At 43.0% G+C, this 26,485-nt stretch overlaps 1 protein-coding gene across 1 annotated transcript; it reads right to left on the bottom strand.

The window, feature by feature from the left end:
* Nucleotides 1–10,156: 10,156 nt before the first annotated feature.
* Nucleotides 10,157–24,986, bottom strand: LOC102572442 (neuropeptide Y receptor type 6). The gene is made up of 2 exons (XM_059712878.1): nt 20,924–24,986; nt 10,157–19,792 (listed from the first exon to the last, which is right to left on the bottom strand). The coding sequence occupies exon 2, from the start codon at nt 19,612–19,614 to the stop codon at nt 18,490–18,492; it is 1,125 nt and encodes a 374-aa protein (XP_059568861.1). The 5' UTR covers nt 19,615–19,792; nt 20,924–24,986; the 3' UTR covers nt 10,157–18,489.
* Between the last annotated feature and the right edge of the window lie 1,499 nt (nt 24,987–26,485).

Raw genomic sequence — 26,485 nt, 5'->3', positions numbered from 1 at the left:
TGTCTGGGTAACCTTTAATTTGTAAGAGCAATTTGTACTTGAATTCTTGTCATCTTGGTTAATTAGGAGTAAATATAGAGCTCTGTCCAGGATTATTGGCAAACGGCTAACTGATTCTTTAAAAGGAAAAAAAGCTTGCTAAAATATCAAAGGTCTTTGGCTGGAAAGCTGCACATCGTATTGCCGGTAGAACAAAGCAACCCATTACACTGTAGGTGTGGAAGGTAATTTTCCTAAAGATTCTCTTTTCAGGTCCCTTACAATTAAATAAGAGCACAACTAAACTAGTACAGCATAATCCTGTCTGCATTTTTACACCGCTTGGATTGAAACTAATCCTCTTCCATTGTGCAGCCTCTAATCCTTGGGTGTTTTTTGGGCACAACCAAGAGAGCCAGTTGCTTTAGAGGCCCCCAGCAATGGAGAGGTAGGGGGTGATGCTAAATGTGGCTAAATTGGCCACTTGACTGAATGGGTGATTGAGACATTGCTGACTGTCCAGACCTGGGTCAGGGCAGACTGATGCTGTATGAAAGGTGTCCACACAGGTCTTTCGTGTGCTATGCCTGGTCTGTGTACACAATGTACGGGCCGCCGGACTGTTCTGTACGGGAGATGTCTGTTGAAAACAATAGTTCACGTCACTTGGCTGCTTTGAACACCTAAAGAATGGCGCTATTCTCTCTTTGAGCTTGTCCGACTTGGATAAGTGCTAGACCTCAACGACTGCTGTCCCTGGAAGTAATACTGGAAGCTGTGAATCCACTGGCCTCTCCAGAAGGCCCATAGTCTCAAGCAATTGGCATTACCAATCTGATTACCTTCTATGATGGGATGACTGGCTCTGTGGATATGGGGAGAGCAGTGGATGTGATATACCTTGACTTCAGGGGGGCTTTTGAGACGGTCTCCCACAACATTCTTGCAAACAAGCTAAGGAAGTACAGGTTGGATGAACGGATTGTAAGATGGATAGAAAATTGGCTGGATCACTGGGCTCACAGGGTAGTAATCAATGGCAAGATGTCTTGTTGGCAGCTGGTATCCAATGGAGTGCCCCAGGGGTTGGTCCTGAGGCCAGTTTTGTTCAATATCTTCATCAGTGAGCTGGAAGCTGGGATGGAGTGCACCCTCACCAGGTTTGCAGATGCTGGGGGGAGTACTAGATACACTGGAGGGTAGGGCTAGGATTCAGAGAGACCTCGATAAATTGGAGGGTTGGAACAACAGAAATTTCATTATATTCAATATGAAGAAGTGCAAAGTTGTGTGCTTAAGACCAAACAATCCCATGTACCAGTACAGGCTGGGGGCTGACAGGCTAAGCCACAGCTCTGCAGAAAAGGACCTGGGGGTTACAGTGGACAATAGGCTGAATATGAGCCAGCAGTGTGCCCTGGTTGCCAAGAAGGCTAATGGCATACTGGACTGCATTAGCAGGAGCATTGCCAGCAGATCGAGGGACATGATTATTGCCCCCTATTCGGCACTGGTGAGGCCACATCTGGAGTCCTGTGTCCAGTTTTGAGCCCCCCACTACTGAAAGGATGTAGACAAGTTGGAGAGAGTCCAGCGAAGGGCAAGGAAAATGTTTAGGAGGCTGGGGCACATGACTTGTGAGGCTGAGGGAACCAGGCTTATTTAGTCTGCAGGAACAAAGACTGAGAGGGGATTTAACAGCAACCTTCAGGTCCCGGCAGGGGGGCTGCAAAGAGGATGGAGCTGGACTGTTCTCAGCGGGGGCAGATACAGGACAAGGAGCAATGGGCTCAAGCTGCAGGGAAGTTTAGGTTAGATATTAGGAAAAACTTTCTCATAATGAGGGTAGTAAAGCACTGAAACAAGTGACCCAGAAAGGTTGTGAAGTCACCATCCTTGGAGGTTTTTCAGACCCAGCTAGACAAAGCTTTGGCTGGGATAATATCATTGGGGCTGGTCCTGCTTTGAGGAGGATGATCTCCCAAGGTCCCTTCCAACCCTCACTTTCTATCATTACGCAGGAGTGGGATAGGGTAGGGACATGCATGGTACTACTCTGCTCCTCCCCGGAAGAAAGCCTTGTGTGCAGTGCTATTTTCCTTCTTTCCATGAGTTTTACGTGTTTAACTTGAACCCAACACAGCGGAGCCGTTGGATGCCTTATGAGCTGTGATGTGCAGGAGCAAGCTGTCCGTTTTCAGTTGCTCTTCTCTAGGACAATCCCCGGAGTCTTTACTGGGACTGGCGAGGAGCTGCTAGAAACTTTCCTTGATGGGTTTTTACAGGGCTCTGCTGTTTGCTCTCAATGCCTCTGAGCAGCTCTGTACCTGGGCACCTGGCCTCCACCCCCTGCTTCCCAGCTCATGACCCTCGCCAGGGAAGTTGCAACAGCTCAGTTTCTCTACCAGGCAAAGACATGCCATCTCCTGACAGCACCACCTTGTCCTCAACATCTAGGCTGCTATGCTCTGTCTTCCATCCAGCCTCCCTTGCCAAGGCCCGAGGTCTGCCTTCCTCGAGAGGGTGGGTGTATGGGGGAATACGGCATCGCTGGTGCTTGTGCCCATCACTTCCCTCTGACAGGCTGTCACTTCAGTGATGGTGCGTGACCGCTGTGGGTTGCTTAACACGAGCTGGCTTTTGGTAGGAAGCTTTGACAGTGGCTGCAGTCCAGTAGATACTTCAGAGGCTGCTCTCTGTTCGAGTCGGCGTTACTGGCACACAGCCTCCCCGCAGAGGCTTCTGAGCAATAACATTCCCATGTGGTCCTCACTCCAAGTGACAAGGAGAAGACAGCTGTCGGAGCGGCAGCGCCGTGGGGATGCCGGGCGGTGGCACTGATGCAGCAGCCAGGGGCAGATGCCAAAGTACAAACTGGACTCTTCACCTGTGAGGTCGAACCAGGGATATAATTAATAGGCCCGCACCTCCCTGCCAGCCGTGTCTGAAAGCATGAAGGAAGTGGGAGTGAAAGTTCATTTTCCTGGGGTGGACCAGAGGCCAGCACAACCTGTAACAGCTGGGGACAAATGATTAGCCTTAAATTATATTTTGGGGTGTCAGGTTGATCCTTTTATTTTTTCCCAGGGGTATTTACCAGCTTTTGTAAGCGTGCCAGGAAGACCTGCTGCAGCTGCTAATTTTATCCTCTGAACAAGTCATACACAATGATCTTCAGCAGAATCGAATTAGCGGCTCTGTTCCTTTTGAGAGCTGAACTTTTGTGGCGGTGGCTAAACAAATGTTCAGCTGCCAGATTTGATTGTCTGACTCCGACACAGCCAAGGAAACAGCACGACCCCTATTTCCCAGTATCACGCCTGGGAGAGAACAACGCTCGCCCTATGGCACCTCGCTGCTATTTCTGGCTGCAAACGCTGGAATTGGAGCAGTTGGGTTAAATAGGACTTTGAAACTACCAGCGTGTCTGCTGACAGCACCATGACTCTTCCTTGCCCAAACTGAGTGCTGGGTCACAAGGACACTTTATTATCATTATTTTCTTTGCCGACCAGCTTGGATGGAGCTGGTACCTAACAACGATATAAGCAACTGAATCGGCACGGATAGTCCCAGAAGCATGCTAAATGCTTGGCTATGAGACGACAAAGGTAACTTCTCCTATGCTGCCCACTGATCAAATCCATTATCCACAGAACCTAATGGGCAAAGCATGGAGCACGGTCTAAAGGTGAAATGCTTGTTCCTAGCCTCATTAAAGACCATAAGGAGTCTCTACGGGGGCTGCATGTCTGAGAGTTGATTTTAGTTTAGTTTTGGTTTGTTTTTTGTTCCCCTTGCTTTGGTCCTAAACCCCTTACTAACTCCCATGAGAACTCCCTTTAATGTTATCTGAGTCGGGAGACAGGCTTTCCCTTTATAACGTCTAAACTTTGTGTGCAATTGCATTAGATACTCATTGCAGCTACAGGCAGTCTTCTATACACTACAAACGAGTCCCTTGTTAATCTAAACAAAGCACAGATGTTGTAGTGTTTTTTTTAAGCATTTCTTCTGTTGTTAAAACTTTGATTTTTTTTTTCACCACTCCTCTATTATTTGGAGGTTTAATACAGTACTTAAAATGACTATTGGACATCAGATTCCCAAGAGGACTTGTAAGCAAAGCATTATGAAAACTGTCACTGGCAGCTGTGTTTTTCCTAGGAACTGGCTCTGAAATATCCCAATATAAGGTAGTTGTTTTCTTTCTCTTATACCTTTGTATCGGTGATATGATTCAAATGGCTTCCGTCGTATAGTTTAATCATTCTGGTTCTGATGCTGAGTGAAGAACGCGGGCATGGGGATGATCCCTCTTCCAGGTGTCTCCTAATGGAAGTTATCTTCTCTTGGACTGTGATACGTGAGGATATGGCACGTATCACATGTTTTTCAGTTGGACACTTTCAATTTGTTCCAATCACCGACTGGCTCTCGGTTGCATTTTTCTTTCATAGAGAAATGGCAGTTCTTTCAACCACTTGTTATTGTCCGCTTGAAGCCTTAGCCAATTAAGAGGTTGATCATGCTTTTATTTAATTTAAAAAAAAAACCCTGTATGTCTCTCTATTACTCCACAATATTACTCACTCAGAGCACTCTTTTGGGTCTTCCACGTATAGAAGCAGCAGCTTTAGTAACAGAAATACTGTCTCATGATTTGGAAAAGAAAAATGCTGGGTTTCATTAACCTGGCTTATACATATCATAGTATCATAGTACTTAGGGTCGGAAGAGACCTAAACAGATCATCAGGTCCAACCCCCTGCCCTGGGCAGGAACGGGTGCCGGGATCATATCACCCCAGCCAAATATTTGTCCAGCCTCCTCTTGAAGACCCCCAAGGTAGGAGAGAGTACCACGCACTGAACTGAATTAATTTGTATCTGTTTAACTAAAATTCACAAACATTTTCAGTTCAGTGGGTCAGAAAACAAAACCACCAAGCACTTGCACTGACAACCTTTTTCCTTTTAAAAGGGAAAAACCCCAAATCTTGAATGAGAACTGAGTAATATTGAAACATCCCTGCACAGTTTGCTTCTTGCTGCACTGGAGGCAGCTCTTTCCTTGAGCAGATCTAGCTCTTTGCCTCTTGATGCGTTACTGTGCCAGTGCTGGTAGCAGGCACCGATTCCATCTGTGATGCCTTCTGGTTTGTAAAATATCCTACCCTACTACCTGCTATTCCTTTATGATGCCTTGAGTATTGCATTGATCAGTTTTTTGCTTACCTGTATGAAAAGCAGCTTCAGGATGTAATTTCTTCTGCATGCAGTGTCCTCTTAACTCCATACAAAGGCTTAGATGTACTAGAACTTCATGGTGCAATTATCTTCCAGTGTTTGCTGGTCTTTCAGTAAGCTCTGATTGTATTTATTTATTTATTTGGCTCTAGGATTCAATATTTAATTCGGGCTACTAGGCACCATCTTTTTTTTAAGGGGTCTCAACTGTGTCTAATTAAGTGACAAGTCTTGTGTTCCTACTTAGCCACCAAAAAAAATAATGTTTAAGTCGTTACTGCCTGAATTGTAGCATGGTCAGCCAATTCAGCACAGTGACTTGGGTCCAATATTTTGTACTAATCATTTTTTTTAAAAACAAAAAGAGGCCCAGATTTTCAGGTGTTGTCCAGCTTTGCAGGCCTCAGCGTGGGGGCATCCAACCTAATGAAGCTGAAGTCTGAAGTTAGGTCTCTGAAATGGATGTGCCTGCAGATCCTCTTGAAGAACGTGCCCTTATCCAGTGAGAATAAAAGTGAGGCTACTGTCTGATGTGGCTCCCTTTGCAATTGCCAGTGTTGGGGGATAGTGCCATAACTTACTGGCCTCTTAACTCAGTTTAGCTGTCAATTGTCTCCAGTTCAAGAACATGAGTATTGATGGGCTTCTCTGTGGCAGAGAGATGGGGAGGAAGACGAGGTCTACAGAGAAAACCTCACAAATAGCCCATTTCAGGAGAAAGCTGGGACTGATGTTTATGGTGGCTTTGGGAGGGGAAGTGGAAGCCACAAGGTGAGGCTCTACATCGGTGATGAAGGCCAGTCTCCAGAAGTGGAGACTCTTTGGACCTTATTCTGACTTCCTGAGAGCAACTCAACTTGCTTGCTCTGCATCGGAAGAAAGCGCTGCTAATAAACTGTAATGAAACTTCATAGGTCACCCCAAACCTCTTGAAATGCATCCACTTCCATGTGAGCTAATCAACCAGTGGCTGGCATCTGATTCCACGAGGCTCAATGGATAAAACAACAGCTATGAGGAAACAGTGACAAATCGGAGAGCAGTCGTTTGAGAAGGTATTTCCTGAGTCTGTCAAGAAGTGCCTGCACCCTCAGTGGATTATTTATCAAATGCATTTGGAATGAGATCTTTCATTTAAGATCCTACAGGGGAAGGAGCAAATTCCTCACCATCCATTTAGTCTTTAAGCTGTGCCTCCTGGTTGCAACTCATAGGGTTGGTGGTGCTCGTGCACAAATGCCCTTGGGTTCTGCTTTTATACTTGGGGCCTCCCTGGGGACCTGAGGAAAAAAAAAGCAAAGCTCAGGACCTCTGTGGCCACATCCAGTCCTCTTGGTAGAGGGCAAGACAGGGCACCTGGACTTCAGTGGGATCAAGCAGCCAAAGAGCTAGAAACTCAACCCGGCTCCCTGTAGTTACAATGCAGAGGGGCACTGAGGGGAGAACTGTGAGCACTGGTGCCAGAGGTCAAACGTCTTCAGGGAGCAGATGAAAATGGTTTCGATACGGACGCCTATGTAGCTTGGCTGCTCAAGCAACAAAACAAAGTCAGCCTACCGGGGGAGAAGGGAATCTGGATAAAGGATCTCATTTATTCCTGTGCTGTAGAAACCCCCATCCCCAGTTGTCAGTTGTCTGTTCCTTGCAATGGGGCAGTTCTGTCTGTGTGGCTGATGTGTAGAAGGGTGCTCTGTAGAGACCCAAAGAAGCCTGTGAATCTTTGACTTTGGTGAGATGACACAGTTGCGTAATAACACCTATTTAGTGGTTTTTGTGAATAGCCAAGAAGGGTCCCAGACCCAGTGACCTCAATGGCAGTTAAGAACCTAAACCTCTTTGAAGATCTTGGGTCCAAGTGCTTCAAATTGCTTCTTTGCAGAATTTAAGTGTAGGCAGATGGAGTTCAAGTCTGTCCTGTCATGTAAAGAGAAGCCAGCTGTTATGCTTGTATTCGGATTCAGGGGGCACATTTACACGTACCATTAATGTGCAGCAATAAACTCCAGAGCTTATTGCTCCAGAGTTTATTGCTCCCAGGCGTGCAGTTTACATGTGCGCCTGGATTGCAGCACATTGAGCCAGGTCACAGCAGCCCCAGTGGGCAGGGAGCATCGGGGTTCAGCCTGCCAGCCCAGGGCTGCTCCGACCTGGCTCAATGTGCTGCAGAGGGGCTGGCTGGGGCATGAGCTTCCCAATGAAGCCCCCATACTGAAGCACCCTCATGCCCCAGCCAGCTGACCTGGCATCTACACATGCAGGGTAGGGCTTGTATTTACAAGTCCTACCCTGCTGCAGAGTTTATTAGTTTTGTGTGCACTAATAGAGGTGCACATGTAGGCGTTAAGATGTTTACTGCATGGTTAAATAGTCAATATGTAGATCAAGTGTGGGCAAAACGTGGCCCGGGGGCCGGATGTAGCCCACCAGGCCATTCTATCTGGCCTGCGGGGCCCCTAAAAAATTTAGAAAATTAATAGTTATCTGCTCTGGGCTGCCTGTCATGCAGCCCTCAATGGCTTGCCAAAACTCAGGAAGCCCAAAATAATTGCCTGGCTCGACGTAGATACATCACAAGGAAGTGCTGCTCATTGTTTCCTAGAGTTAAGTGACTTTTAGGTCGAGGGAGGTTAGGTTAAACAGGTTTTTCAAATGTTCTCTGAGAGTGCCTTAACTTTGTGGCGATAAACACTGTAGGTAATTGTCCGACTTATGGTGGGTACTGAGAACTGGGTCGCAAATGGTACTAGTGGCTCTTTCAAGAGAAGCCACCTGTGATTTCCAATGGGTTTTTTGGGGTGTTTTTAGGGCAGGAAAGGGTTTAGATTTTACTCCTTTTCTGTACTCCAGTATTTCCCAGAAAATACTTTCTCAAGAACACTTGCTTAATTAGCTGAAATGCATCTTCCTCAGATGCTAGTAGGGGCACATAGTCATCATTGGAACAACTCTCCTAGCAGTTTTCATACGCAATAATGGGAAATGGTGTAAGGAATTTAGCACTGAGGTGCTGTCTGAGTGCAGTGTGGTAGTTTATTTTGTGACTCCTTATGTGGGGTCAGGAGCTGGCAGACCCCATGGTATCGCAATGCAGCACAAGCTGTGTGCCTCAGACGGAGGGTTAAGTGGGACCTGCGCTCTCACTGTACTAAGGGACACTGCAAGGAGGGGTTCAGTCACTCAACCACATGGGGTCATGGTCTGAAAAAGTTTTGAGAACTTCCTCCACCTGCCAAAAGAACTAAGGTGACTTGATAAAGCTATTACAGCTCTTACATTTACCTGATGCAGACTGTTATTTCTCATTAACAGCAAGGGAGAAATGACTTCTGGCCTATGCAGAACATAATTCAGTACAGCTGACACTTCCATCAAGTTATGTAAATACCCCCTGACTGATAGAAAAGTCTATGAAAAATGAATGAAAAGCCATCAGTGGATTTGTATGGAAACCAACCAAGCACTAAAAGGAACATTATTGGGGGAAAATGATTAATACAAGGTGGGAACTCTGACATTGAAAGTGGATCGTTAGCATAACATTGAAAGGAGTGGGGTGGCCTTATATTGATCAAGTCTATCACTTTCTACTCAACCACATTTGCAATCCTTCTGTCTTCTGTTTGCAGAGGTTATACCCCATTTTCTCTTCTCAATAGAGATGCATTCCCCCACCCACCGCTACAAGCTTTTTGCTATTCATCTTACTCAAGTAGGTTTTTAATTGTAGCAGTAAGTATGCTCAATCTCTTGTCTGTTAGCTATTATAATAGGCCTCAGGGCAAGGACTAGACTTCCCCAGTTAAGTCTGATAAGAAAGCAACATCTGTTCATGAATTCTTCAAGAAAAATCATCCTTAGTATGAAGTTTTCCTTTATTTATGCTACAGATGTATTTAGAAACCCTAAGATCAGGGTTCAATCATGCTAGACCCTATAAGAAACAGTCCCTGCTCTGAAAAGCAATTTAGGTACAAGCCTAGCCTAAAAGAGGCTAGGCAGAGCAAAAAGCTAACCTCTCCATTTTACAGATGGGTGAACTGAGGAAGAGAGAAATTAAGCATTGCTCATAGTCAGACATGAAGTCCATAGCAAAACTAGGAATTGGTACTATCAGGCTTCAGAAACCTGGAATTTTGCCCCAAGAACTTTATCCCAAGTCGCACATTTTCTATCTTTTTAAGCTGGACTTGGGTCAGTTCATGAGAAATCCCAATTATTTGCTTTCTAAAATTCATCTTACTGGGTTTACATTCTTGCTTCCAGAAAAGCTTTCTATCAATACCTGGCAGGAATAAATAAATACTGCTGACACATCGAAGTGAATTATGGGTGTATTTGGTTCGAACAAGAGAATGCAAAACTCCCTCTCTCACAACTAGTCACTTATGGATTTAAAACCCCAGCAGCGGATGCTACATCAAGACTGGATACCTGCCAAGTTGTCTGCAGTTCAGCACTCTGAGGAATACTTACAATATTGGTGTTCTGGATAGATTTTCTTGAGCATTTAACCAGCCGCCTGGAAATTTTTGCTCTAAAGATCACAAGGCTCAAGAGGGAATCCAATGTTTGGTGTACCTGGTATAGTCTCAGGGCAACTATCCTAGAAGTCCTGGGGACCTTTGCCATCAAATCACAGAATACCAGCAGTAAAATAAGCTGTCCTACCCCCACCATATGAATTCATGCGACAGATCCCGGTTTTAGGAACCCGTCCTCCACAATCGTAGACATCACCGGTATCTTGGAACATTTCGGTTCTGCTGTTATTGCCATTCGTTTCTGAAACGAAACGTGCTAAGTGCTTAGATTTTCAGATGAGACTGAAGTTGTGTTTACTATTTCCACAAGTGACAAATAAGGAAAGACCGATTAAAAGCTTCTCATCTAAAATACAAGCGGATCAAGTCCAAAGTCCAAAACTGGGACTGCTTTTACAGAGCTGCGTTACTAAAGTTGTACGGAATAACATTTATCAGTTGGGCAACCCAGTGGTTTCACACAGGTATAACATTTATTTGTCACAGCACAATGCGAAGTGAAACCATTGAAATGAAAAACAGAAATGACAGTGTTTGCACATGCACATTTTTTTTTGTTTACAGACAGCGTCCAACTGAACATACACTCTAGGAATCCTATTCCTCACAATGAACATTATTTTTTTTCCAAATATCTAAGTCAAGTTACATACACTTATAGTCAAACTGAGCAGGAATCATGTGAGACTAATACATACATAAGTACATCCATTTAGAGGGCTATCTATCCAGATAGTGAATGTATCTTCATGAGTGTAGCACGTGAACACATTTTTGACAAAGGCTTGGACTTTGCAGCTGAGATTACTTGTGTGCTGCTTTAGAAGCAGCTTTGGATTGCATACATCCCTTCGAGCTTCTTACATTTAAACCACCTGTTTCCAAGACTGTGGGTTTTTCATTGTGCAATTGAAAGTGCTCTATGACAGTGGATTACAAAGCTTAATAATACAACATGATTGCAGTCTCCTCTTGTACAGAGAAAATATACCTTATGGTCAGTATTTGTGTGTGATAAACTAATTTGAGAAGTGCCTGTATACTGTATGTTGCCACAATTATAATCACAACATTTAAATATGCCCAGAAGAGAAATCTATGTTGCTTATGTATTCCAAGCAATAACCCTTATATGCCCTCTGATCCAGTTCCAATTAAAATCAATGAAGTAAAAATGAAAATCAATGAATTAAAATCTTCAGTTAAGATTGGTTCAGACCAAATATAAGCTAGTGCATATCATGTACAGGTAATAGCACGAATGCATGAATCTTTTTGGAGCCCACTAAAATGAACCTGCTTAATGAGTAGTGCTTTGACCTAATATCTTTTAAAGTGCCCCTAAGAAGCTGATGCTGGGTAGCCGGTAGACCTGTTCAGCACTGAGTCAGATTGTCAACACTTCATCCAAATGAATGTGTAAGAAATAAAACATCATGATGAAGTCAAGGCACAATTATTATTAACTCTGCGTTCTGAAGTAATCTCAGTGCTCAAAGTGCTTCCACCTGGATAATGAAGAGAATTTTTATGCCTGTGATAAGATTTTAAAAATTGATTTCTTAATTTAACTTTCATCAGAATGAGATGAATATACAGAAAGCACTAACAAAGTGCTCTTGTTTAACTATTTAATGCCATAGCAGATATATTACCAATCTACTTGAATCAATTGGATATAATTCAGCCTCAAGGCTGCCTTGACTTGTATCAGGTGGCTCCAATCCTAAATGGATCATTGGGCCGCTAAGAATTTAAATAAAGTGCAGGGATGTTTCACGCTCCCCTGACTTGCTCTTTGTGCCTGGGTAGGGAGAGAAGTGGCTGTGGGAGCCAGTTCCCCACTTCGGGAAAACGCTCTGCTCATCACGAGGCCCGGTTCTGGCCATAGCGCCATCGGGGAAGTATGAAATCAGCAGAGGAAGGAATCTGGCTCATTGCATCTTGGGCAAGAATCTGTTGAATGGGATTTTTTTTAAAGCAAGGATCTTGAATGCTTTATTAAAAAAAAAAGACTACAGGACAGATCATAATGCTGCTGATGCTTAGCTGTTTTTCACTGAGAACGGTTAGCACCGTATAAAGAGAGGTTTATAGACAGGGCTTGGAAATCCCAGGCAGGTAAAGCTTCTGGGTTAGATCTGCTTGTAAGTGAATGCATGTAATAGAACTGTTTTACTGGTCTGTGAAATGACCCTGGCTTTCCACCTGTAACGAATTCTAGCCTTTCCTTGCCGGGACTATAGAGCATCTACTCTGATTAATCATGCTAAGTTCAGCTGTCTTATTAATGACTATAGGGCTTATTGCATACTGGTCCCATCTCTGCTACAGCTCCTGCTGGGCTGATGTAAATGGGGATGACAGTGAAGGGAAGCAATTTAGCCAGCCAAGGATTTGGGCCCTTGGAATTAATGGGAGAATTGCCTGTCTCATTAGCAAGACTCCTATCAAATGCAAAGGGCCTTAGAGGTGGATTTTTTTAAAAGTACTTGAGCACTAAAATATCTCTCTCTTAGTCCTTAACAAGTCTTTATCTTCTTCAGAATATATCAGCTCTGTGCTACCAAGACAGATGTACGTATTTAGGAACTTAAAACCGAAAAAAAAAGAGACATTCTACTTTTTAATACCTAATTCTTCAATGCAATTAGCAAATTACCTAATTGTACCATCGCTCCTCGGTCCAAATTTATCAGCCAGGTCCTTAATTACTGGTTGTCTAATTCTGCAGTCTTTATTCATGTAAGTAATACTTTCTCATAAGAGAGCTGTGTTCATTGACATCAGTAGCACCTTCCCCTTCCTGCTCAAAGTGAATCAGGAAACACTTAAACAGCCCCTTGCAAACTGTTACAAATGCTCTAGCTTCTCTTCACAGGGCTCTTTTGGAGTGTGAAGGATTAGGAATAATTAGTTCACACTTACGCTGCACCAGCACGAGGAAAATTCAACCAAGTCGTCGTTCCATTACTCTAAGCACCGTACAAGTGTGATAAATGCTAATCCCTGCTCCAGGAAATTTAAAATGTAAAGGTAATTTTCATAGTACGTGATCTACCAGGAAGCCTTGTTATTATGTGACCGCTAGTTAATTTTCCCTGATGTTGGACAAAAGAATGTGTATTTGTGGTTCAAGCATCAGTCGTTCAATCCTGACACACTAGTTCCTTGTGATTTAGATTCAAGGTTTTGGGGAGCTGCTAAAACTAAGTTATGAAACCTTTCGTTACATGCCTGGTGTTGTAGTAAAAGATTTGATAGGATTCAGCCTCATCAGGTCCAGTCTTATACCTCTTGCTCAGGCAAAACTCCCAGCGGTCTTAGTTGGGTTTGTGAAACCTATTTAGGATTCACTGAGCTTTTCTGAGGAGTATGTGATGTTTTATGTGATATACTACAGCCTGGTGTACAGCTCTCTCTCACCACTTGCAAGTCTCCGGAGAACTGAAATGCTTTTAGACTCCTTTGGAGTGCACGTATCTAGCGTTGCAAATCAAAGCATTTACACCCTGGGGCACAGCGAACACCAAAATGTCCTGTCCTTTACAATCTCCCGTCTGTAACTGCTGTAACTAAAAAAAGTTAATAACACTGTTCAGAAGGAGTCAAATACATGGGGATAAATGTCGAAAGGCTGAGGCACAAAATGAGATGCAACTAGCAAGGAACAGGAAGTGGAACAAACAGTTGCAGTTTTAGAAGTATGGTACCAGGAAGAGGAAGACCAAGGGAAGAGTTGGTCTCAAGCTCAATGGGGAGGGAAGACTAATAATGGATGAAGCTGAATGATTTAATACTTTTTGTATCGGGCTTCACAAAAAAAAAAAAAAAAAAAAAGAAGCCAATTGGGATTAGTGTTGGTGACATTGGACAACTTGGGCTGAAAGAGGGAGAGAACAGAACATACTTGGATAAATTAGTCATTTTCAAATTAGCTGGGCCTGGTGAAATTTACTCCAGAATACTTGGGGATCTGGCTGAAGCAATCTCGAAGCCACTAGCGATCGTTTTTGAGAGCACACGGAGGGCAGACGAGGTGCCAGAAGACTGGAAAAGGGCAAACAAAGTGCCTGTCTTTTGAAATGTAGAAACAGGAGGACCGAGGGAATACGGGACTGGTTAGTTTTATTTCAATTCCCAGAAAAATACTGGAACAAATAACCTGTTTATGTATATTTGAAAGGTAACAAGGTGATAAACAGCCAACATGGGTCTGACAAAAACAAATCATGTCGAATCAACCTATTGTCCTTCTAAGACAGAATTAAAAAAACCAAAAAGGTTAGGAAAGAAGCAGTAGTTGCAAAATATCTTGACATTGGTAAGCTACTTGACTCTGTCTCATGACTTTCTCATAAGCAGTCTAAGGGAATATCAAACTACTGAGGCAGTTGTATAACCAGTTGGAAAGCAATCCTTATATCATAGCTGTCAGTGGTTTCCTGCCAAACTGGAAGGATGCATCAAATAGGGTTGTGCAGGGAATCTGTCGTAGGTCTGGTACTAATCAATGCTTTTTATTAGCAACTTGGATAATTGACTAGACAGTATACTTATTAAACTTTCAGATGATGCCTGCAATATATCCCAGTTGAGCACTTTGGAGAACAGGATTAACATTCAAAATAATCCTGAGAAATTGGAAAGATAAATGAAATAAATTGGATGCCATTCTAATAAGGACAAGTGCAAAGTCCTGCACTTGAGTAGGAAGAGCAGCTGCACAAACACAGGATGGGGAATGACTAGCTAGGCAGCAGTTCTGAAAAAAAGCAGCTGGAGTTAGTGAATCAACTGAGGCTCAACAGTGTCATAAAGCTGAGAAAAGTACAGATCTCATCCTGGGACATATAAGCAAGCATTTTTATACGTCAGCCATTTGGAGTAATCCTTCTGGTCTACTCGGCACTTGGTAAGACCTCAACTGGGGAACTACATTCACTTCAACAAAGATGCAAGCCAGTTGGAGAGCGCCCCCAGGAGAGCAATAAAAATGATCAGAGGTAAAGAAAACATGAGGCATGAGAAAAGGTTTAGATTTTTTTGGTCTGGGGGGAGGGCATGGAGTGGAAAGGAGCCAAAAGAAAGAGATGGTAACGGTCTTCAAATATATAAAAGGATGCTGCAAAGAGGAAGTTTAATGAATAGTTTGTGCCTAATGGACAAGGCACTGGTCCCTTGATCCAGGGATTGTGGGTTCAGGTCCCACCTCTCAGCTCTCCTTAAACAGCAACTGCTATATTTCATCAACAACCTGGAAGCTGGGATAGAGTGCATCCTCACCAAGTTTGTGGATAACACCAAACTAGGGGGAGTACTAGATACACTGGAGAGTAGGGCGAGGATTCAGAGAGACCTTGAAAATTGGAGAATTGGACCAAAGGAAATCTCATGAGGTTCAACAAGGACAAGTTCAAAGTCCTCCACTTAGGACAGAACAGCCCCATGCACTAGTACAAGCCGGGACTGACTGGCTAAGCAGCAGCTCTGCAGCAAAGGACATGGGGGTTACAGTGGATGCTAAGCTGAATATGAGCCAACGGTGTGAAGAAGGCTGATGGCATCCTGGGCTGCATTAGTGGGAGCGTTGCCAGCAGATGGAGGGAAGTGATTATTTGCCTCTGTTTGGCAGTGGTAGGGCTACCTCTGGAGTCCTGTGTCCAGTTTTGGGCCCCCCCACTATATAAAAGATGTGGACAAATTGGAGAGAGTCCAGAGGAGGGCAACAAAAGTGGTTAGGCGGTTGGGGAACATAACTTGTGAGGACAGGCTGAGGGAACTGGGCTTATTTAGTCTGGAGAAGAGAAGACCAAGAGAGGATTGAATAGCAACCTTCAACTCCCTGCAGGGGGGTCCAAAGAGGATGGAGCTGGACCATTCTCAGTGGGGGCAGATGGCAGAACAAGGAGCAATGGGCTCCAGTTGCAGCAAGGGAAGTTTAGGTTAGATAGTAGGAAAAACCTTCTCACTAGGAGGGTGGTGAAGCACTAGAACAGGTTACCCAGAGAGGTGGTGGCATCTCCATCCTTGGAGGTTTTTAAGACCCAGCTAGACAAAGCCTTGTCTGCGATGATGTAGCTGGGGCTGGTCCTGCTTTGATTAAGGGGTTGGACTGGATGTGACCTCCTGAGGTCCCTTCCAACTCCCATTTTCAGTGATTCTACAATTGTTTTCCATACCCACAGGGAATAGGGCAAGAAGCAACATACTTAAATTGCAACATGAGAGATTTAGGTTGAATATTAGACATTTTCTTTTAACTTCTAAGCATAGCTAAGTGCTACAACAAATTGCCTAGGAAAACTGTGGAGTCTCCATTTTTGGAGGCTTTTAAAAACAGGTTAGATGTTCATCTTGAAGATGGTTCAGGTATAATTGATCCTGCATTGTCGGTAAGGGGATTGACTAAAATTCAGTCGAGGCCAGCCTTTTTGGCAGGAGTAACATAGGGTAAGCCCTGTACCCACTTCAAATGCTCTCCAATCCCCTTCCCTGCCTTATCTGTTGCTGTTCCCTTCTCTATCACCTACCAGATGCGTACCCCACAGTGGTTATCTATGCCGCAAGCTATGGCTTGACTATCTTTGGGCTAACTGATCTCTGAAGGGACAACAGATCTGCCTAGGGCTTAGCAGGCATAAATAAACAAGACAGCATAAAGTTAAGTCTGAAAACATTACTTCTCAATTAGAAAAAAAAGACTTCCACGTATAGCTTCTACGTAGCAATTATGCTCTGTTTGTGACATTATTGTTAGTTGCTGTTGAAGGATTTGTGGGGTGAGAAAAGTCACCTGCACACACACACACATACACACACATATTTATATCTATATATCTCAATATCTATATCTATATATCTATACATATATCTATAGATATATATATAGATATGATATAATTGTTGAAATGCAGACACCTGTTCTAACTAGCCAATGGGGGATAAAGTGCTATCATAGTAGTGCAATATGAAGAGCAGCTAATGGACTTGTGTCTCAGCACCATTCCTAATTGTCTGCACTGACAGTACCATGAGGAGGCTGGAGCACATTTTCAATGAGTCTTCTCATATTTTTGAAAATGTATTATATTGTAACACAGTTTTCAGTATCTTTTAATTCGAAGAAAATTAGCATTTGGTAATATATCTTTAGATGTCCAGGCACGGCCCTACTATATTTTCATGTTATAGGCATTTTCAACTAGATGCACGCTCTGAAACAAAAACCAGCCTGTCTAAAATACGCCTCATCATCTGCGCCTCACATCTTGGTAACACACAGGGATTGGGAGGAGGAAATCTCTGCAACCTGAAGAACGCAACTCATTTTCCCTTCAGAGAAGCCAGTTTTCGTCTGTGTAAGTAGCTGAAACAAATGACTAATTCTGAATTCACAGTGTGTTTGATGTTGGCTGTTCCAATGAGCATGCTCTCGGGCCCGGTGGTATTTAAAACAAAGAACCCTACAATTTGTACTGGCGAGTGAGGAGAAAACAGTGCAATTATGCAGAATAACATATGCATTTTTATCTGAAACACTGTTGAGCTGGATAAGACATGTAAGAGCACAATTTGGGCTTATCCTTGCTTTCCTAAACAACAGAAAAACCAGACTCTAGCCTTTTTCCTTGTGGTGAAAGCTTGGAAACTCTAAATCAATAGGCAGCAAATTAACCATGTCCTGCGCCTGAAGGGGAGAGATGCATGGCACCCCATGCTCCTTATATAAAATGAGCACGTTAAGGGGGTGTCCCGCAGAATACATTTTGACCTCTCACGTCTCTGCTGGGCACAATAGGGGTAGATATAGGGGAAATAATTTTTTTTTCTCAGGCCAACCTGCAGGTGCCAAGGGAGGCTCTAGGAGCAGAGCCAACTCTTGGCACCTGCTTGAGGAGGACCTGAGCTGCCTTCTGCAGGCTCAATTCTCATGCAGCAAGAGCGTTTGCCCTTGTTGCAAGAAGAGCTGGAGGGGAGGCTCCTCTCTCCTTTTCTCACAAGTGCTCCTACCCATCCGTGGGGCATGCATTCTGCTTGCCCCAGATCCTTGCCACTGCTCCAGCACGAGGGTGTAAGGAGAAGGCGCAGACCCAGTTGCTGTTTGCACCCGACACCTATGAGCTCAGGCCCAGAACATGGAGATTTCGCTTTTCCCCAGCCTTTCCTTTCCTCATCATCTACATCTAAATTAAAGTTCCTGCCTGTCTCAACTCCTGCTGGAAGGATTGACCACACATTTGGCATAGTCTCTATGAGATGTTGGGCAAAGATGAGTATGGTTCATTGAGAAACGCAAGGCCAGGGATGTTAGCCAAAGGACTGATGGGATTGTGGGGGTGATGGTAAAATTGGATTGTGTAGGCAGAACAGGAGGAACCGTTTGATGTAGGGACTGTTGCGTATATCATGGGCTGAGACGGCCAACTATTTCTGCATTCTGGCAGCACGTCCCTCACCTTGAAATCAGAGGCGAAAAGCCGATATGCTAATACTGTTGGTATTTCACTCTCATTGACTTTGACATTCTTGGGTGTGGCTTGCTAGAATTAATCACCGATAAAGTACAAAATACATCTATCTTTTGGGGCACGATCCTGCCCCGCTGAACTTGGTGGCAAAGACTTTGGTAGGAACAGGATTGAGACCTGCATAGTTCCTCTAAAGAATGTCACTTCACAATAAATACAAAGTTTTGGAAACTTCTGGACTGGATTATATTAAATAGTCACTGGCCTATTATTGGATTTCAGGGACCCCTTAGAGATGTCTGTTTGCAGGTTTGAAAGGGCAATGTTTTCATAAGCCTCCTGAGATGCCAAGCATCTGCAGTGGTGAATTAACACTATTAAATCCTTCTGGAAATTCTTGTTAAGAAATCCATAAAAGATGGGGTTGATGCAGGTTGAGATCATGGCTACTAAGTGGCATAATGTAAACACTAGATTATGGTGGCAGTTCATCAAGGCTTCATAATTCCAGTCAAAAACAACATTAAATATATTCAGAGGCAACCAGCAAGCAGCAAAGGTCACGACAATTGAAATCAGCATCATGTTAATCCTTCTGTTCTCATTTAGTCTGCTCTCATTCTCCCTCATCCTATCCACTTTACCGTGTCTCCGTCGGAGACATACAGATATCTTGAGATAACAGATAAAAATAAAACCCAGTGGGAAGCAGTACTGGAAAACCAGGAGACTGGTGGTGAAAATCAGTCGCTCTGTAACGGATGGCCATGTCTCAATGCAAACAACTTTGTTTTTGTAGAAATCACCATGGAGAGAGAGATTTTTAAAGGGTTCATCAGTCAATTGATGAAATATGAAAAAAGGAATGGATATGATGAGGGCAAACCCCCAAATTAAGATAATTCCCCAGTAAGCATGTGAAATATTAGGCTTCCAGCCACGGGGATTTACTATTAGCTGGTATCTCTCAACAGCAATTAGCACAAGTGAGAATATAGAGACTGTGATAGACATGCTTTGTACAAACGAGCTTATTTTACACATGGCTTTGCCAAAAATCCAGTAGTCCATCAAAGCGTATGCGACAGTGACGGGAATGCACATGATGCATATCATGACGTCCGATAAGGAGAGGTTGGCAATCAGAATATTTGTAACATTTTGAGCTTCTTTCTGTCTTTTTATTATAATAATCAGGCAAAGGTTTCCAAAAAGCCCTACTATGGTAACTACGGTGTAAGCCGTGATGAGCAAGAAGACCACAGGGAAAGAAAGCTGACATGACTCGAAGTCTGAGAACTGTGAGTTGCTCCTATTTACAACGGTTCGATTAGACAAACCCACGCTGGGATGCTGAATTGTTTTATCCATCATCAAGGAACTCTGAAACCATGGGTACAATTTTAGGATGGGGAGTTTTTTGTTTGCCTTAATTATTTAGTAGATATTTGCTTGGAGCCTCCCAAGGCCTTAATAGGGTCCAATTTTATATTGATCTTCACAAAGCTGTATTTGGACAGATTTATAGATGTACTTACAGTATTGATGAATTCTGAAAATAAGAGCAAAGGGGACAACATTAATGGTCAGGTCTCTTGTAAAACAGATTTCATTGCTTTTCTGAGATTTCTGCACCCGCCGTCTCCAAGATTTGACAGATTTTTTTTCACAGACTACAGCATATTTGCTGTATGAAGCTGCCTAATGGTTTTCATTCAAAGCCTCTTATTTCTGTTGTGGATAACTTTCACCTCCTGGGATGAAATAGTCTAGGCTCAGTCATTGGCTAAAGGTGTGTGCTTTTGGAATATTTGACCAAAAATGGCCCAGCCATTATTGGGAAACTGAGGAATCCTGTTTCTGTAGTCAAAAGAGCTCAATTTAGGCCTGACACCCATTTCTTCCTCCAGTCTACAAGGAGATAGTGTGCTGAAATTCTGACCACTCGCAACAATCAGACACAGTCTATTACGCTTGGGCAGAATGAACTTAAAAAAAGATCATGCAGACAAAGTGAAGGAACGCATGTGGTCAAGCACGTTAACCACTCTACAAGATGCAGTGTCCTGTCCTTGGATACCGTTGCCATGAGTTCTGCAGGATATGAACCTCATAGTAGTGTGGAAATAACAGACCAGGGTGCAACAGCATGATACTTTGCTTTCCATCTTGGAGGCAGAATCTTTGTCATGTATGCAAGTGTCTTCCTATGGGATCTAGCCTCAGGTTCACTCTCCTTTGCATACATACAAAGGAATCTGAAATGCAATAGCTAATCTCTAAAAACAAAGACCTACTCTTTCTCTGACTTCCTTCTGATTTACATGTGTAAAACATATATCTGTTGACATCATTAGAAAGCTGTAAAACTATTGCAAATGCGAATAGATCTGGGTCAGCACTAATAAATAGATGGTGGTGAATTTAAGGTAGCAGTGAGTTGTAAAATGAACTTTAAAGCAAAGGCTTGAAAAATTTTCATAGATTCATAGATGTAGGGTCAGAAGGGACCTTGTAGATCTTCTGGTCCGACCCCCTGCCCTGGGGGCAGAGAGATGGCATAGCATTTCAAACCTGAAAAGGAAAAGGACCCACATAGCTGCTTGTTCATCCTTTTTAGTTTTTAAAAACTGTTTAGCATCATATTTAACATCCCTTTTAAGGCAAGACAAATGTGACTCACCTTAATCCTGTGGCTGTGGAGTTATAGGAAAATAAACTAGAAGCAGGTTCTTCTTTATCCCTAGAAATAAATATTACACTGTGACTGCCCTGTGAAGAAGCCAGGAAAAGGAAGCAATGTAAGTTTTAAGAAAATACACAAATAAAAGAAAATTCATCACTGTGATGAACACTTTGTACTTGCAAGGCATCTCTGTCAAACATTTTACAGAAAAAGGTTTTACCATTACTAGGTCAGTGAGGCACAGCTCTGTTCAGTGGTTTGAACACGGTTGCACAACAAGTTCATGACTAAACTGAGGACCCGTATGTAGATTTTTATGACTCCCAGATCTGTACTCATCTTGGTCAAAAAAAATCCTCACCTGAAATTCCACCTTGGGTGGCTTCCTTCTGCCACCGCTGTTTGCAATTCGCCCTGCCATTCCAGATCAAGAAACTGTGTCTAAGGAATCTGTGAAAGAGCTGATGGCAAGCAGGAATAAATTGCCCTGAGCACAATAAAAAGAAAGGTCTGGCTCAGTTATGCTAGAATGGGGAATGGCTTTCTCCCTGTTACCTTTCTGTGGTCGTGTTGATCCAAATGTGATCCAAACACTCAGCCTTACATCCAGCCTAAGGAGACAGACTTGATCTTGTGCAGATAGATATGTGAGGGAGTGGAAAAGGGACTTGCAAAGCCACTCCTGGCATGTCGGTGCAATCTAAAGGCTGAAACAGCCTGCTTGGTCCCTCGCATGTACCATACAGTCGGGGGAAAGAACAGGTGGCAATAGTACCCTGCACCTCAACTAGTCCTCTCATTTGTTCTGGGCCTGAAAAACACTGCAACTCGGGTATTTCTGTGGGCGCTGAAGGAGCTGGTACTTGGCAGCTCAGGCCATTTGTGAACAGGCGACATAGCTGGGGCATGAAGCAGCTGGTGTGACGTAGCCAGCTGGAGGATGAACAGCAGTTAAATGCAACATATCCCTGGACTCCACCATCAGTTACGGCTGGTCTGAGAGGCAATAACTGTCCTGCTGCATTTGTGCTACACAGTAGGATGCATGTGCTGAAAAGACAGGGAGTCCCTGCTAGTGCAGGGATGTCCATGGATCCAGAGTCCAGCTCTGTAGAAAGGCTGTTGTCCGGGAGGAGATTCTCTGTTCATCTGGCCTCTCCTACTTGCTCTGATCACTCTGCTGGCCTGCCCCATGCACATCCAAACCCTTACCTCCTGGAGAAAACCAGGTAGCGAAGTAGGATCTAGCTAGGAGCCATGCAACTTGCCAGAAAAATCCCGTTTTCTCTGCTGGGGGGGGAGGCTATGATGACCAAGTACGAGATGAAGCTGTGTCCATTTTGTGATGTTTTACACGTTATTTGCTGTGCTGAATTGCTTAGCCACTGTTGCAGAGTTCAGTAACAAGTGCCAAGTGTCCTCCTGCTGCAGGCAGTGTGGACTCGACTAGTTTGGCACGTTACCTTTAAGGAATGTCCCTTTAACAACCTTCTAATCTGTTGGGCTGTAGTTCATTCATTCTTCGCACACCAAGTATTTTTGTCACTGTTCCAGGGAAAAGCTTCATTTCTGATAATTGGACATTGTTACTGGATTGCTCTGCAATGTGGGTTCAGAAAAGTATATATTATAGTATAATAAAAGGTAATTTAATCATTCCCTTAACATGGTAATTATTACGCCCCTCTGGAAAACATAGTCTCAGCTATGTTGCCTTTGAAGAATAAATGACATCACTGTGCTGGGCAGCATGAATTAAACTCCGTTGTAATGAGCATCAACATTGTTTCAACCAATTGTAAATGTTAACATCCTCTACTTCCTTGAAATGAAACAAAGTCTGATTGATTAATTTTTGAAGTGTTTAGAATGAGAAGTCATATCTGTGATTCTGCAATGCCCCTTGGTTCTCTCATTTAAAAAAAATTCTGTACCATAAGCAGACAGTTTCACAACATCACAAAAGAGAAACCATTTACTCTGGTTCTGTTATTCCTGAAGCTGAAACATTGAGAAGTCAAAGAAAGTTATAAGCCATAGTTTGATCATAAAATAAGCATATGAAAATGAGCACCTCATTCAAAGGACTCTCTAGATATACCGGAATGAAATATTCCCCCCTCCTCCCCAAAGCGATCAATAAAAGTTTTGACAAAAAAGAAATCTTAGACTTACAGTTGCAGGTATTACAAACCTGTAATCTTCATTATGCTTTCCAACCATCCTTAATCAGAAATGCAGAATAAAACGACACTTGGAAATATATATTTCAGTGATGTTTTTCTCCTTCAGCTGGCTTATGGTGTAGTACTTGACTTCTTCAGTTTGCTTATGAATCCTCTGATTTCTTACCTGTTGGAAATTTCAAGTCATATTTCCACTCTTGTTTTTCTCGTTTCTTTTTCAGGAATATTGTAAAGCCGCCTTTGTGTCTAAGAGAATCAGAAGCAGGTCCATCTACTGCAAACGCCAGAAATAAACTTTTCTTTATTCCCTTTCTGCAGTTTCATTCAGGTTTCCCACTGAGAGTCGAAGCTCCCACACTGTAGACCAGCTGCTGAGAAATAAAACAAGCTCTGGAATCCAAGGAGAGGGAGACACCAATAAGAAGGGAGGAGAGAGGACCAGTAATTATGGGGTGATGTTTTCTTTCTCTGGTCTTTTTTATTTTTTAATCCAACCATTATCCTGCAATCTCATTTTCAGTTATGTTATCTCCTTTATAGAACAAATATTTTCATAAGATCCTATGCTGGATTTCATATAGATAAATATTTGCAGATGACTTATTGCTTCTCTACTGAGGGGAAAATGAAAATACAACATGCATAGAGTAGATTGCTTGGAAAGAGAATGCATGTTCTATTGAAATAACATTATTTGTTCCATTATGATTAGAATAGAGGGTTATAGTGGGAAAATCACCGTATTTAGTTTTTTATACCTGTCCTGTAAAAAAAAAAATGCCCTCAAGATCAAACCACAGCCCATTATCTTAGCACTGGTTTGAGAAGAAATAAGGTTTGTGGTTTATTAATTTACAATTAGAATACCTTGCACAGTCATGTATTTATATAGACCATTAACTGCTTACATAGTAAATATTTAGAAATGGGGAGGGGGGTGATAAGAAAGAAATTGCTTTGCTCAGGGAATGGTATTTGGATATTGAACTTTTAATCCTTGAATTAATTTCCTGCCCATTGTTTCCCCCTCCCCCATACTCTACATGCTTGTGCTGTTCCATCTTGTGGGTGTTCAATATTAGGGAGGCAATGGCAATAAGGAATAGGTCAACAGCTGGTGGGGGGGTAGGGAGCTCAGGAAGAACAGATGCAGATTGCCTATTAAATTAGACCAAGGAGAAACTCATAGGTAGTCTTTGAGGGGCAGTGGTGGGGGAGACAGATACATGATCAGACTGCGATATTTGAAAAATAAACAAATTTTCAGAACGAGAGAGAGAAATGAGGAGACGAGACTTGCAATACAGGATGCAAATGATCACTTAGCTGCGGTAGCTCCCACTGCATTCTAATGAAGACTAATAATGGTCTACGAGCCTTGAAAAGTTGGGAGAGCTGAAATGTGAGATTTTAATACCAAGTTTGTTGCTTACATTATGAGAGAAGGTTTCCCTGAAAGATTTCTAATACCAACTGCTTTTGATCAGAAATACCATGGCTAGCTTTTCCCAAAGGGGTTTGAGATTTCAACTTCTGGAAGCAGTTGTACTCAAGAAGTGGAACGGCACCTGAACATGAAACACACAAAATATAGATCAGACACATCCGCCAATTTAAAATCAAAGAGAGAAGTCAATGAGCATCAAAAACAGTCAGGTTCAATTTGGAATAAGGGCTTGGTTCCGTAGATATTCAAATAGGTTGCTCTGTTTCTACTGAAACATGTATCCCTGGAGTCACAGTCACCCTTAAGAAGGATTAAATATATACATTCTGATACTGATCTCATATCAGTTTTACATTGGTGCAAACCTGTTAACTGCATTGGATTTAATCTTGATATACTCTGGGACAAACAAGATTAAGTTCAGTCCCAAAGGTTTGAGGATGTAGCTGCTCTTGATTTATGTAGCTCCCAGGTTTGGAAGAAATAATTGGCATGGACTAAGTGAAGCCTATAGCCATGCACTGATGGATCAAAGTCTATTGTTTTCAGACAGACTCTTTAGGGTCTGTGTTTGCAAAAAAGGTTAATGAATAGCAGGATCATGTTTACTTTTATATAAATATTTTATGCTTCTTTTAATTGTGCAATAAAAATGATGGGCAGATGGTCTTTAGCAGCCAACAGATTCGTTAACTAGCTGGAAAGTATAACTGCAAGTATATTAGGGGACAAAGTTGATTATGCATGTAATGTGATTACAAAAAAATGAATAGCATATTGCAATTTGTTATGACCTTGCTAAAGCAAAGCCAGTAACTACTCCACCACTGGCACTTCAGCAGTTCAAGGATGATCATGATCATACTCTCAGGAATTGAGAGGACGTTGGAGTAGGTGGGGGGTTGTTTCACTTTTGTGTTTGAAAGAATGACTCTGAGTCTGTCGCATCTCCAGAGCTTTTCCAAGGGAATGCCCAGCTCTGGAAGCCTTCCGTCCATGTGTAGGATTCACTTGAAGACACAACAGCAGGTACGCTATACACTGTACTCAGTGATGTAGCTTCAGACTGTATAGACATAGGTGAGTTACCTATAGTCTGGCTAGCTCAGGTATTGATAGCAATGTAGTCATGCCAGCCCAAATCTCATCCCAAGCCATGAAACTCAGCCAAGACTGGATAGCTACTTGGCCAGTTAGCTTGGACCCTGTGTTGCATTCCCAGTGCTAGCTAGTTTATAGCTAGTTTGGGCATAGCTACATGAGCTGTAGTCACCCCTTTGACTGCAATATAGACATGCCCTTTGATTTTCAGGTCTCTGGGGCACAGATCATTTTTTTTGTTCTTATTGTATAGTGCCTATAATAATCGGGTCCATGTCTATGACTGGGGATCCTAGACAGCATAGGTGCTGAGTTTGCAGGGACCTGAGGGCCTTGCCCCACCTCAGGAAGAAGGCGTTCATCTGAAATGCATAAAACTTTCCACATGTCCATCATCTTAGGTCCTCCTCCATCCCTGGCAAAAATAATAGTCAGTGCCTATGCTAGACAAGTCCTCAGGCCCCAAATGTCCATTTATTTGTGGACTTAACTTATATTCTTCTCCCTTTGTATCTTCAGTAGTCTGTCTCCTCACTGGTGACACTCCAGAACGTGCCGACACCCTCTTCTGCTTCTCATGCCCTTGTTTACCTGCATCCCAGCATCCTCTCTCCACACTTTTCCAAAATAGGTACCTCTTTGCTGTTCCAGCTGCCCCTCATTTTTTCCAGGACTGCTCTCCAAAGGTTACAGTTTCCATGATACTATAATGTGGATGAAAGTAACTGTGCTTCCTGGGGTGATGGTACAGTATCATCTGACAAGGCTGATTAATTGATGCTGTGAGATTATTCATGGAAGCATTTCTTCACTAATCTATTCCCC

This window comes from Alligator mississippiensis, chromosome 9 (assembly GCF_030867095.1).
Source record: "Alligator mississippiensis isolate rAllMis1 chromosome 9, rAllMis1, whole genome shotgun sequence".
NCBI lineage: Eukaryota > Metazoa > Chordata > Crocodylia > Alligatoridae > Alligator > Alligator mississippiensis.
This window is presented reverse-complemented; position numbering and strand designations above follow the sequence as displayed.